A 14,350-nucleotide genomic window follows, 5' to 3' on the forward strand; every position below is an offset into this window, starting at 1 on the left:
ACGCTCCACGGAAGAAGAAGTGCAGTGGAGTACACCTGAGAAACAAGCGAACTCTAGTTCCCGCTCTTTGGCTGCAATTTTCTGCACCTCCGCGGGAAAATCGATCAATCAGTTCACGCGACAATTCTTCTCCCCCGCCGCGACGAAAGTATATCACTACAGTGAAGGTAAACGGACGGCCTTGCTTCCCTGGGTACCCCTCTCGCCATCGTCCCTCGAGACTGTGGAATGGGGTGATCTCGGGCCAGCTTTTCAGTGTCGATTGCGAGTGATTGCGAGATTGATTTCGTTGTGTCATGGTTGAGTTCCTCGTCATCGAAGCTAAAGATGCCTGAAGGCGTTATTTCGCGACCCCTGTAAAATACAAATCAAAATCCCTTTCCGTGTATGTGTGCATGTGTATCTACAAAAGTGGTTCTCTTTCGCAGAATCTCGACGACGATTCGCAGAATTTTCAGCAATATCACAATGTTCGCGGAGTTGGAAGATGAGGTCGACTTGGAAAATGGTGATTTCTTTTACTGATAAATTAAACTAATTAAATTTTACTCGACCTTTGAAATCGAAAATTCTGCAGTGCGCGAATGTCAGAGAGGATATTCATGGAGATCAAGTTCCTGCTTAAATGGTTCTTATTACAACCTCTATTTGTCACGTTCAATTTGCTCAAAGTTTTTTACCATCAATTGTCAATGTAAAATATCTGCCTTTTTTGTATAAAATTAAAAATTACTTAATAAGACAATTAATGCTTAAAAAACAGAAAATACAGCGGTATGTAGATCATGTGTAGTGGATGGCATATCCATTTTTATCCATGTAAATTAATTTTATCTCGGTTTAACTTATACTTTGTATCTTTTTTTAGTTGTAAGAATTATAAAAAAAAAGAAGCACGAGTGTAACATAGTAGACAGCGCACTGGTCTATCATGCCAGCGAGATGCTGGGTCCTCATAAAAATCAAAATATTTACGCTCGTGTTTTCTCTCGGAAAATGCCGACAACCTTCCGAGAGTATTCTTGCCTATAGAAATACATTTCGAAAAATCTGCCGTTTGGGATCATTAAAATTATAGGACCCATATACTTGTGGCAATTGAATAATCAATGTGTGCACCACATGTGAGAGAAGTGTAACAAAATAGATAAAGAATAAATTAAATCAAGATTATTAAAGTTAACTATATCGATAGAAATGGACCAAGAATTATCTTAGTAATTATATTTTATTTTTATATAAAGTGTACTAGAAATCGGATAATTCTATGCAGAAAAGTTGCAAGAATTGTAAAGATTTTTATGTGTGTCTACAATCGAAAATTAATTCACTGGATTAAATTGCATTTCATTTATTCCTGTTTTTTTACTGATTTTGATTAATTTAATTTTTATTCAACTTATTCTTCATTGTGTTTAATTTTTATGCTCATTTTTCCTAATATTGACTAATTTTAGTTTAGATTTATTTTATTCTTCATCCTTTTTTATTTCTTAGAACTAGAAAAAGATAAAATTAAATGAATGGAAATTTGATAATTTCAGTGGCACAAGTCAATACAAAAACGTTTTATCTTTTTTGACATTCTATGAGTGACAAAGTGTGAACGATACTTGTGTCAAATTGTGTCACCAAATGGAAAGCACTCATTGTCTTGTAGCTCCTTGTGTCCGAAGTATCTTTAACTCATTGCAAATTAAATAGGAATCGTGAGTTTGTTTTCCGCCCTCAGAAGAGTGGAAAGTGACCAGAAACGATCCGTCGTTTTTCCAGTTTTGCAGCAGATATTCATGGATTGCGACGTATCTGTGACAACCTCGACTCCGGATTTGACGAACGGTGCGGTGCCGATCTCTAGGATCATCGAGTACATTCAGGATGAATTGCCAAACTGGTCGTGAGTGCCCGCAGAAAGCGGGACAACGTTAATTTTCTTATCAGAGACGCATAGACACGCCACACCATTCGCCAATGTTGACGAATGTGAGACGCGACCGCGATACAGCTTGAAACGTATTGCCGGTATGTGTACGCCAGGCGGCCGATCGATACAAGGACAAACGCGATCGACGACTTGGCGCACACGGCTTTAGCACATTTTCGCAAGACGAGATACGGAAAGCCACGTGGAATATAAACGGAGGCGAATCAAACTGTCGTGATTGTCATCAGTGTGACCAATGTTCACCTGTGTCATATGTACAATGTGTGGTCGATATATGTAAATGAATGCCATTCATTTACATTTAAGTGTCTGTGTAGTAGCTCAATTTTTGCAAAAAGACGATATTATAAATATTATAGCATAACGTGATAATTTTGATCGATAGAATCGACAATCTGGAGGAATTATGGAAGTGTTTAGTCGCCGTTTCGTCGAACGAATGCGTGAGTTTGCAACAATTCAAAGACGCGACAAAACGCTGGATCACCAAGGTTCAGGAACAAGTTCAGTCTGTGCAGCACGACGATAACAATGGCCAGGATAAACTCTAGTAAGAGGAAATGGAAACTTCGTTTAAAGTAGAATAACACGTCGCACGGTGTAGGAACGACATGTAATGCGAATTTGCGACACCTTTGAATAATTTAATGCGGTCGCCACTTGATAATCATAGAATTATTGCGGGGAAGATGGACGCACTTTTAACGGAAACACACCAATCTCTTGTCTTTAATTAAAACTATTACGCCGTAAATTGAGAAATCGCGACGCGAAACTATCGCGTGGACAATGTAACAGCGTGAAATCCAGTGAACCGTAAACTCGATACGTAGAATGCGCCGACCAGGAAAAAGAGCAACCGCGCAATGTTTAGACCTTAGAGAAATTGATTGGTAGCTAACCGAGTTACCCGCACTCTTCGCGCGGAATATATTATTATTAGCGCTTTATTTATATCTATATTCTTTTTTTTTTCAGCTAAACTTGTATATGATTCATCTTTCTTTTTTTTCTCCACGGAGGAAAAGGAGGAAAGATGAATTGTGCGAGAAGTTCAGCTAAAAAAATAGGCCTTGTGTAGTTCTTTTCAGTTAAGCTTATATTACGATTTATTTTTCCTTATTTTCTACATTAGAGGAATAAAAAAGAAGAAATGAACGGTACAAGTTTATCTAAAAAAACAGGGTTTATATTCTTAAATTTATATCGCATACGAAAATTTATAATGTGACGTATATGTGATGTATATTAAGGTATATGCTGAGACACGATCTTGCTTTCTGATTTTCGTATACTATATTTTTTGAAAATACGGCCCCATGAACTTTCTGTCACGGACGGATTCGTTCAGATTTTTGTTCGGATTTTCGATCGACATCGTTTCAGCAACTAAACGGGTATATAGAAACAAACTCAGTTTTATCATTATGTAGCGCAAACATATAGATTCATACACGTTAACAGTCGCGGTATACACTAACGTGATGGCACTGTTTGTATGGATTGTTTCTGGAAGACGTCGTAAAACGTATATATAGACGGTAATATTTTTCTTCGCCCATTCAGTGCAACGCGACATTATCGCATATATGCTCGATAAGCGGTTGAACCGCTTCGATCGTGCGGTAGTTTAGCCGACTACCTTCATTCAGAGACATTGAAAAAATTATTCGCGGTTCTACTAGCGCGTGATACATGTAATAAATATACATATATATTTTATATACACAGACACATGCATACGTGTATACGAATAGGCTCGCGGTATCGAGCCAGTTTACTTTCTTTTCGATGCGTATAGCGCGAACAACATATACTGCTCATTAAACTTTACTAGAGCGACCCTATCTGAGGAAACCAATAAGAAACCACAAAAATTAATTTGAGGCAATTCGACTTAAAATTTGCTAAATCTGCGAAATTGTGCGCTCAATAGAATACTCTATATATCAGTGCAACAAACTTAACATCAACGATTTTCAGGGAATTCATGAATGAAAGATATAGATTTAACGTTCTGAGTTCAGAATATATAGTTCAGTTATATTTCTTATTTCTATTTAATTCCATGAGGGTTTTTTAAACGGGAAATGCCACGTGCGCCATGTGTGCGTATGCAGCCGGTCGCTTATATGCAGTCTATCGATCACTACGATTCAATTCACGTTCTTAAGTCGGTATTCAACTCTTATTTTCCAGACTCTTATTTCCTGTATTATTAAATACAGTTTTAAGATGTCACGAGGGTCGTATTAGCATCTTAAGACATTACTTAAGACAGTTTTGAAATAAGAATGCCGGCCTTAGAATCATTTCATCGTTGTTGTTTATCAAAGTTAAACAAGGACGAGTAATTCACTTACGAACGTTGTGAGCATGAATCGAACCGCATATACTGCAGTCGCTCGTGATAAAAGCTGATTGCTAGCCGCGAAAAAACATGCGTGCCGAAATCTCGTCTAATCTAATAGAACCGACATAAGCACGAAGCGAAACAACGACTGATGAATTGATGAAAAGAATGTTTACTTCATACGAACGTTCCGTGCATGTATACATGTGTATGTCTTCATAATATGTGTGTGTGTGTATATATATATATATATGTTCGTGAATAAGTCCCCAAGTCGCGGAGCACCGCCAATTTCTCGTCGTTGGTCCCGATAGAATCGAATAAGCGACACACAGGTGTTATTCGTGCGGTGTGTGTGACGTACGAATATTGTGGCAGCTGGAAATCGGCACGCGATATCTCTTATGCAATTCGCGTGTGGTGTTCAGTCACTACTCGCCTGTGGTCATATCTGGTGATCTCGTTAACGCGCTGATCGCGATCGTAAACAGGAGAAATTGGCTAATTTATTTCTGGAATTATTTACGTGCCCTCTCCACACGATTGATCGCGCGCGAAGCGCTCTTGTGAATCTCCGGGAGGAGTTCTCACGAATTGTTAAATGTAGCAGCTTAATTATTGTAAATGTTCATTGCGAAATCGAAGAATTTAGAGTTAATTTGTTGACGCTATGCTAGCACATTTATAATAGTGATAGACATATTTCATTTTGCACCGTTGATTTGATAGATTATGATTTGCGATCGGTATAAAAAGTAAGTGGAATATTCAGTCTTCTATTGCATCGTAATATTATATTATAATAGAAATAATGTGAATTTAAAACATACGTAAATAATAAACGTATTATTTTAATATAACTTTTTTTGGCAATATGCTAGTATGATTTTATTGAATATATTAACTATATCTGTTTATTGAACTTAGACTTAGTATATAAAGATATATAATATTACTTCCATACGTAAATAATAAACGTATTATTTTAATATAACTTTTTTTGGCAATATGCTAGTATGATTCTATTGAATGTATTAACTATATCTGTTTATTAAACTTAGACTTAGTATATAAAGATATATAATATTTTGTTTTATAATTTAATTAACATTTTGATTATAAAAATTACTTTATGTAGATAAACATTTAGCTCTTTTGATACGCATTTTAACACTAGAAATATCAAGCGATCATTGGTAATTGTTTTCTATTTTTAGATTAATATTATATTTCTTTTTTTTTTCAATAACTGTATCTTTAATTATATGAAATATTAGCTCATTTATTTATTTTTCTATTTTAATAGTAATTTATTTACATACTTATTCTATTTTTAGTAATAAGCATTGTATTTCTAGTGTTAAATAGATATATTATGTACAGAGAGAGTACACGAAGACAAATTAATGTGTTCGCTATTGGAAATGTAGGATATGCGTTATGTTACGTAATAATAATTTTTATTTGTACAACGGCTAGTAATACATAACATAATGTATACTAATTGTAGCCTCGTGAACGACACAAACTCTTCAATGAAAACCATGGATCTGACTAATGATATCGTGGAATTGGAGCTTCGAAATATGAAATTTCGAGAACTCACTGAGGAAAACAATATTCTTCGCGACGAACTCGAACGACATGAAAAATCAATCAACAATCTCAAACAACAACACAGTATTATCGAAAAACAGCTGTGCGTATGATTTACTTGACATCCAAGTGTTTTGTATTTATAATGAATAATGTCAAAAAATTGATTTATATTAATATATTCTTATGACGTTCATGCTCACGCATATATGATTTATTGATACAGAAAGCATTATGTTCACAAATGTCAGCAATTTGAAAAGGAGAATGATGAGCAAAGAGATCAATTAAATGAATTAATTAAAAATGAAAAGACTATGACCTTGGCTCTTCAAAGATATACGAAAGAGCATCAGAACTTGTTGAAACAATTAGAAGCCGCAGAGATTGAGGTAAAACCTAATTGCATCTTATTATTTTATAAGGAGCTATTTATGATTTCCGTTTAAACGTAGAAATTACACGTTCATATTTTCATTTTGTATTTTTCTGCATAATTTTTCGTAACTAATGTTTGTATGTGAATTCTTAAATATAAATATTTGATTATGGAAAATCTTTATTATATATGCTTAATTATTAAACGTTTCTATTACTTTTCCCGTACAAATAAATAGATACAGGCTATACCATCTTTAAAAGAAAAACTAGAGAAGATCACCAAAGAGAAAACGGAGTGTTTGAAACTGATCGTCAAAATGCAAAAGGAATCTGACGAGAAAGAAAACAATTGCTGCGAATTAAAAACTACAATAACCGAACTCGAGGACACGAGTATCAGCATGAAAAAGGATTATGAATATATGATTCGTGTAAGTTTGAAATATTACTCGATATTCATATAACCATGTCCAATGAATTACAATGTTACAACAAAAATCGTATATTACAGAATCTGCGTGAAAAGAATCGTAAGCTTACAGACGAAAATGTGGAATTGCAATCATTGTCGGCCCTTAACACATGCTCTATCGGAGAAAGAGTAAACTATTAATGTTATAGAATTATAAATTATGTAAAAATGATATTTCTCTCTGGTGGTATAATTAACACAATTATTTACAGCTCTCGCTATCGCCAGTTTTGGACGAAGATGAATGCTACATGCATAGTACACCCTATAAATCGATAAAAGTACCGATGGAAGATTCGTTGTATTTGGAATTGAAAGCTTCAGTGAGTGAAAATGTCATTTCAATTAAGATTTTTTCTAACGCGTGCTATATAACAAGTAATACGAATATTTTAACAGAGATTTGAATTTTATTCCTTATCATTTTACATTTCAGGGTTTTACAGCTGACTACAGCAGAAGTAACATACAAGAACTCGAGGATGAACTAAATGAATACGATGCCACAATTATTACGATACTGGAACAGCTAGAAAAGTCATTATATTTTAGTTTAATTATATTTGATTTCCTCTATTGATCGGTTTTCCGATTTAACGATTTTGGTTGAGCTTGCTTTACGTTTTATTTGCGATTAATTTTCAGAGTTATACAGTTTTTTGTTACGATACGAGGCTCTATCGACGACTTATCTCGTTTTAATCCGCAAGACACGGATGCAAAAGATCATAATATCCATATATTGAGGCACAAAACATCTTTTCTACTAAATATGGTGAGTTTTATTTGGTTTATTTTTATTTCAGGATTTTTCTTTCGCGAACGTCATCGATGTTGATAAGGTATACTGAAACGATTACCTTGACACGCGCGTTGTACTTGCCGCGACTTTACTATAGTTAGTTGATCATGTTAGCGATGAACGCTAATTTTCATGACAAAGCGACACACATGCTCTTCGATTTCACGTTTACGATCTTTTTCTCTCTTTTTTTTTTGTCTTGCCTTATTCTTTTATCTATTCACATCTTTTTGCAGGCGACAGAAGAGATCACGAGGAGAAACACGAGACAGGATTCGAGTACACAGCTCCAAGTCGAACCGGTAAACATAACCAGCAGTTTGGAGCAATTTGGCGTCAGGAGTTTCCGGGATGTGTTGTCAACGCACGCAATGTAAGTTAACATTGTTGGTATAAGACAACGATGTGTAACATTGCACTTGGCGCGCCTGTATTCAAAGTTACGCTTGTCAGTGTATCGTAGACTAAACTGAAGATGATTAATTCCCGGAAGAAGAGTCTATCGTGAGTCTGTTATCTCAAAAGATTCTTTTCTACATTAGTAAACCGAGACCTTGTTGACGAGTTGACTTTTACGAAAGACCGAAATGCCGCGCCGTTCTGATTATAAACGCCAATCTCGAACATTATATGTCGCATAAACGGAAGAAATATTGTTTCGATTTCCGAAGCGAATGACCATTCGATTTGAATATCTGGTTCAAGGTCAGACATAGCGGGCGGATCCTCAGGGTTTCCCATAAAAATAGCGATGCTGCGTTGCTCGTTGCTTACATGACCTGCATGTATGACAGCGCCCTCGAATGACACTCCACGTAAAAATAGCCGGACTGTCCCGAATCTCGCCTTAAATCTTGATTTCTATCTCAGTTTTCGCACGCCAACAAAAATATTTGCCGGCTAGTCGCACTTGCGCCTTGATCCATCCTTTCCTAATTTGCAAACGCGAGAATTTAATTCCGGCATTTGTTTTTTCTTTTTATGCGCGATTAAAAATACGCTTATTAGAAATCTATTGTCATAAATGTGCTGAGGTAATACGATTTTTATCATAAAATTTTTTTCCGCGGGAGGATTTTTTCCGCAAGACAACAACGGGACTTGTCGATAGACTGGAATTGACACATTACACATAGATATATCGAAGGAATATTCTTAAGCATTTATTATCTTTTTTTTCCTTCAGACGATTTTCTTGCGTTACGTGAGTTCAGAATATTACTGCAATTTATCCATGTTCGTATGTAAAAAGTGACTAATATTATATATCATATGTATGTGATTAGTTTTCCGTAAAAATAGCACACTATATTACGTAGAAAAATTAATTTACACATTTAAATATGTAATATATAATGTTATTTTTATACAAAAAACTAATTTATACATGTAATATATTGTAATCATTTTTTACATATTTGGATTTGTAGTGAGTGCCACGAGAAAATACGTTGTTACGTGTTTCTTATACGGGCGATTATCGTGATCTCTCGAAATACAATCCAGAGATTACCTCCGGCTACACGATGTAAAAGACGTCAGAGCACCGCTAAGAAGATCGATTCACCGGGCGAATGCAATCAGTACGCTCCGGACCTTCTTGTCGCGCGTGTCGTACCTCGAGAACAACATTTCGGGTAATCCGAAAAAAATTTCATCTCGTACATATATCGAAGTGTCTTCTTTATTCAATCGGAAAAATATCTTCAACGCAAAGAAACTTGTCGCATAATACAAGATTGTGGAGACAGCGATTCTCAGAACGATCTCGACTTCTCATTAATCATTAATACAAAGTTTTGAGGAGAATTTTAGAATAAGTTCTTCGAAAGAATCGGGGATATAAAATTTTAAACGATTAATTCGCGCGAAATCGAAACTAATAGAGATAAATCGATAGAAAACTAGTAGAATAATTAACTACGAACGCGACACCGTGCGTATTTAACAATAAGATAGGGACACAGATAGCATTGATGTAACGCAGACATTAAGCGCGCGCGTAGCAAGGACAGTTTGATTTGTTGCCTTAATGACATAAATCGCCTCGCTAAATCTATGCGCGCATGTACCACGCGTGCAGTTCTAATTAGTCGTCTCTGTAATCTGCACGAATTGTTTATGTCATCAAGATCAACCTCGGCCTTTGTGGGCAAATATAAGAAGATAAAGACAATTTTTTTTACATAAATTTCTGTTTTGATAAAAAATATTCTCACTAGCTCTCGTGACCTTTGCACATATTAGTCATAATTATATTTTTCTTAAATTTTATCATACAAGTGTTCATAGAAAGAACGAAAACATTGCATTTTGAACATATTGTTATAGAGACTGACGTTATTTGACGATTTGGCGACACCGCGACACAAATAAGACAATTATTTTTATATAAATTTCTGCTTTAATTATGTAGAAATGTTTTCTTCATTAGTTCCTTTAATCGTTATATAATATTATTTGCAACTGATATTTTAAAAAATGTTATTATATAAGAGATGCCAAAGTTTCAAGGCTATTAAAAATTTTAACACGAATTTGCATTATGCATGAATTTGCGTTACGCCGCAGGCTATTGCTGACATTTAAGTTAAACAGTTATCATCCGTTATCATGCAAAAACATATCGTCTGTAATACGCCACGGCTAATACAATCGACTTTGTAAATTCTAATTTAATGCGTTAAGTATGCCCGGTGTACTCATCTTGCATATTCTTCAACTTCTCTTTGCTATAATCGCTATTCTAGTCAGCCGAAAGTAAAAGTGGATCTGACATCGATAACACATTACGTGAATAACGAAGATGATGACTTGTTCTCGAGAGTTATAAAGATATGCCCGGGTATTCAAAATCGATCCCACATCATCGAACCCATCATCAAAGAATTACACGACATCATCGAGAGCACTCTTAACGCTCTTGTCGATCGCAAAGACTGCCGGCTAACCGGGAATTTAAGGTCGAGTTAGTTATAAAATATGTAACAGTTCAAAATTGATTTGTTACGAAATGTTATTACGAAAAAAGAAACGTGGTCGCGAAATGTCTGTATTGTGAATGTATCAAACAATGATATAAATGTTAATGGGAACTAAGTTGCTGGTAATTAAATGATTATTTTGTTAATAGGGACCGATCAATATACACGTTGTCGTCGAACTTGCAATCGCTACAATCATCCTCGCTAGCCGTGGAAGACTCGAGACAAATATTTGATTATCAAAATCCTGAAACGAATACTATCAATATTCCGTTCGCGCGAGGAGACGGTCTAACGCAGGAAGACCACGACGAGAAATCTGTGCTACTTACTGCGGAAGCACGCGATATTTCCAAAGAAAATCCTGCCCATTCCGAGGAAAATCGATCGAGTGAAATGTCAAAGGTATCAAGTATTCTTAAAGTGGATTCAAAGGCATTGGCCATATCGGAGGAGATAAAGTGGAATTGCGCAAGTGAGCAAGTACCAGAAGTAAACAGCGCAAGCAATCCAGCGAGTCCTCGCAGAAAAATCTCGGTCTACTGCCGCCCGTTCGACGTCGTGGCGGTGCAAGATACGCGCGAGGATCATCATCAGGCAGCTAATCTGGAAGCGAAGCAATTGCTAAGTAATCCACACAAGTCTCCCTCGCAAATCAACAAGATCGTCGACTTGGAACGAAATATGATGAACTATACGTTTAATGGCGGTTACCGCAACAAAGAGAGCGACAGCGATTCCACGAACTCCTCACCAGGAAAGCAATTCCAGGATAGTCTGCTAGAGGATGAATTGCCGATCGAGCAAACGATACTTAGAAAGATTCATTTAGCGCCCACGCGTTTAAGATTTCCACTGGAAGCAAAAAACGAGTTACATAGAATCGCCGAAGCTTCCAACGGTGCTTCTTCCGTTTTAGTTAATTTCACTGAATTGGATATTTTGGACTCTTCTTCGTCTTCTATCGGCGAACACAAGAAAGATGACGACGTTTCCATGCATTCATCTTCGACATTTACAGACAAGTGTAAGGTGAAGAATGTGGTATTCGAATCTACACCATGTTTAAACAAGAATGTTTCGCAAACACACTTAGTGCCTAATCGCTGTCTATTTTCCCGCGATCGAACTGGTAAGTATCTCGAATCTAGTCAGTCGATCTTAATCAAGCTAAGATATGAAGACTATATCATATTTGACATAACATCCTAAAGTCAGACTTTTCGTATGCCCGTAGTACACAAATAAGGTTGTACACAAACATACGAGACCTACAATTTGATACCGATTCCGAACGGCAGTTTAAGAGATTTTTTTGGCAATAGATACTCTTGGTGATTTGTCAGATCGCCAAAGAGAAGTTACGAGCGCGTGAAAATTTCTTAGATCTGCCAGCGATCAATCTTGAATCCCCTAACATGTTAGACTCGTACACTATTCATCATGCTACGCTCATGCTCCTGTGTAATATATATCATACTTATTAATGCATATCACACAATTTAATAATATGGCAAAAAAATTTACCGCGCGTATCAAAGTGCGATAATATAATCCTCTTAATCACCTCCGACTTCTCACATCCGTCTCAGAAGGAGACGTCGTGGAAATTTCTCTCAAGCTGTCTTATTAGATCATCCATTTCGTTTCTCCCGCAGATCCAGCGAAGATCGTGGTTTCAAAGGATCCCCACTCCTTGGCGTGCGTGCAAAGAATCGACGATGAGAGTCAGTCGCGAATGGAACGGTTAGTCGATAGCCAAATGTCGAATCGTGAGGACAGTTTAGCCGTTTCAGGCAACGGCGAATGCAAACCGGCAACAGGGTCCAGTGATCTATGCAGCATCAATGAAGTTGCGAATGAGGTCGACAAAGTCGTCAATGTCGCGCCGTTTGGATCGTTGATCGATTCGGTTTCTACAAAAGTAGTGTTGTACAAGAACGCGGTGCAAAGCGATGAAAAAGCGCGCGAAAGAAACTTATTGGAGACGAAACGAGAAATACCACAGGTTGGTAGAGCGAGAAGATTTAGATATAAATTTAGAAATAGCTTTTCTTTTCTGAAATATTCCGCACGTGGAACGAAGGAAAGATTAAGGACCTATTTGATCCGCGACGCTGTTGGATTTTATTAAATTGGGTGGAATAGCCTGCTCTTGACGCGTATAATTTGAGCACAGACAGTTGCTCAATCGCTGCACGAAGACAATGAAGCTGCGCTTCAGCAGAAACGCGGCCTCAACAGGCGGGCATTTCGATCACGGTCGGCCGAGCCACGCAATTGAGATCGGCATTTATTGTTGCTTTATGGGAACGATCAGCGATAAATCCGCGGTTAATTGGCACTAATTACTCATAAGGAATGTCTTAATTAATTGACACGTGGTAACCGTGTCTATCGCTAGACCGCTATTGCTAGCTCGTGGTATAATTAGTATACACGAGTCTTAATATTTGCAATAGAGAGTTTAAGTGATCTTGAAGATTTGTTATTTATTATTCTAAGAGAGGCATCTTAATCGTACTTCCATGTGTATAAAATAAAAAGATTTCGTGGAAACGGATTTGCATCAAGATTTTCTAGAAAAACTGGTTATACGATTTTTTTTTAATTCTTGATGTAATATTGTTTACTTTATTGAACATTTTATTTGATTATATATGTATCGATTGAATGTTTGAACAGGTTTTACAATAATTTCTAAAACGACGTGAACGAGAGGCATTTAATGTCTATAAAATGCGTTGTATATAAAGGCAATTATATTATTTTTATAGTATTTTTATTCTTTTTAGTTCACAAAGACAAGTAACTTATCGCTTCGCGATAATTTATTCGTACGTGAGCGAGAGGCATTTAATGTCTATAAAATGCGTTGTATATAAAGGCAATTATATTATTTTTATAGTATTTTTATTTTTTTTAGTTCACAAAGACAAAGGTAACTTATCGCTTCGCGATAATTTATTCGTACAGAAATTATATCTTTCTTTTTTCCTTTATGCTCGCGTTTACATGTGAATAGTAAATAAACATGTACCGTATCTCGTTTAACGCGTTGTCTAAAATAGCCACAAAACAGCCGTACATATTTCAAAGCCACGCGATTTCTTTCAGTTTGTTCTGTAGCGTGGCACGTTAATTAATTTGTTATCGGCTAGACACAGCGTCTTTTCCTATCACAATTTATTAACTCTCGGCTAATAAATATCTCTTCGTCGAAAATATATGATGAAGTTGATTATATTTACTGTGAAAACATTTCGTGACGGTTTATGTTTAATCACGTTTATTTCTTCATTTATCTTTTATATTAATCGTTCTCACTAATAATATATACTTTTCGGATTTAAAAGTCTGTCACTTTTTGCATTTTATTTATCGTTGATAATACGCGGACGTCTCTTTTATTTACTCGTTCAATTATATCAATTTTTACTGGCATAGTTACACCGATTGCAGATCTGCGGCGAAAAATTTTGACGACAAGGTCGACTGCGAGTTTTTACCTTATAAGTTGCTTTGTGGCGATTTCCATTCATCATTTATGGACGACTAGAGTTTCACGACTTTTTCTCATTACCTGTGTGTTTTAATCGGTTATTTATAGACTTCGTACGTTTATATTTTTTACTGTAATTGCAAAGGAAGAAAATTATATGAACACACACATTACGTATAAATGTTTTTCCCTGATAAGAATCCATTAGCTCATTTAGCTATCTTACGCAAATTTTATGTAACGTTAAATATTTATTCCTTTATGTACACAAAGAAATTCAATAAGGAATTGCTGATTCCCCCCCCCCCCCCCCTT

General features: G+C 36.1%; 1 protein-coding gene across 1 annotated transcript in view; it reads left to right on the forward strand.

Moving 5' to 3' along the window:
- The first annotated feature begins 321 nt into the window (after nt 1-321).
- The window catches only part of LOC108783384 (uncharacterized), a 17,763-nt gene continuing 3,734 nt past the window's right edge, over nt 322-14,350 (forward strand). Inside the window, exons 1-14 of the mRNA XM_018551940.1 lie at nt 322-356; nt 429-508; nt 1,774-1,897; nt 2,331-2,495; nt 5,809-5,997; nt 6,121-6,286; nt 6,512-6,706; nt 6,787-6,876; nt 6,960-7,070; nt 7,184-7,284; nt 7,393-7,522; nt 7,786-7,922; nt 10,683-11,665; nt 12,192-12,541. Of these exons, the coding sequence (XP_018407442.1) occupies nt 328-356; nt 429-508; nt 1,774-1,897; nt 2,331-2,495; nt 5,809-5,997; nt 6,121-6,286; nt 6,512-6,706; nt 6,787-6,876; nt 6,960-7,070; nt 7,184-7,284; nt 7,393-7,522; nt 7,786-7,922; nt 10,683-11,665; nt 12,192-12,541 (2,850 nt within the window). The 5' untranslated portion in view covers nt 322-327. The remainder of the gene's footprint in view (nt 357-428; nt 509-1,773; nt 1,898-2,330; nt 2,496-5,808; nt 5,998-6,120; nt 6,287-6,511; nt 6,707-6,786; nt 6,877-6,959; nt 7,071-7,183; nt 7,285-7,392; nt 7,523-7,785; nt 7,923-10,682; nt 11,666-12,191; nt 12,542-14,350) is intronic.

Source organism: Cyphomyrmex costatus, unplaced genomic scaffold (genome assembly GCF_001594065.2).
Source record: "Cyphomyrmex costatus isolate MS0001 unplaced genomic scaffold, Ccosl1.0 scaffold149, whole genome shotgun sequence".
Classification (NCBI taxonomy): domain Eukaryota; kingdom Metazoa; phylum Arthropoda; class Insecta; order Hymenoptera; family Formicidae; genus Cyphomyrmex; species Cyphomyrmex costatus.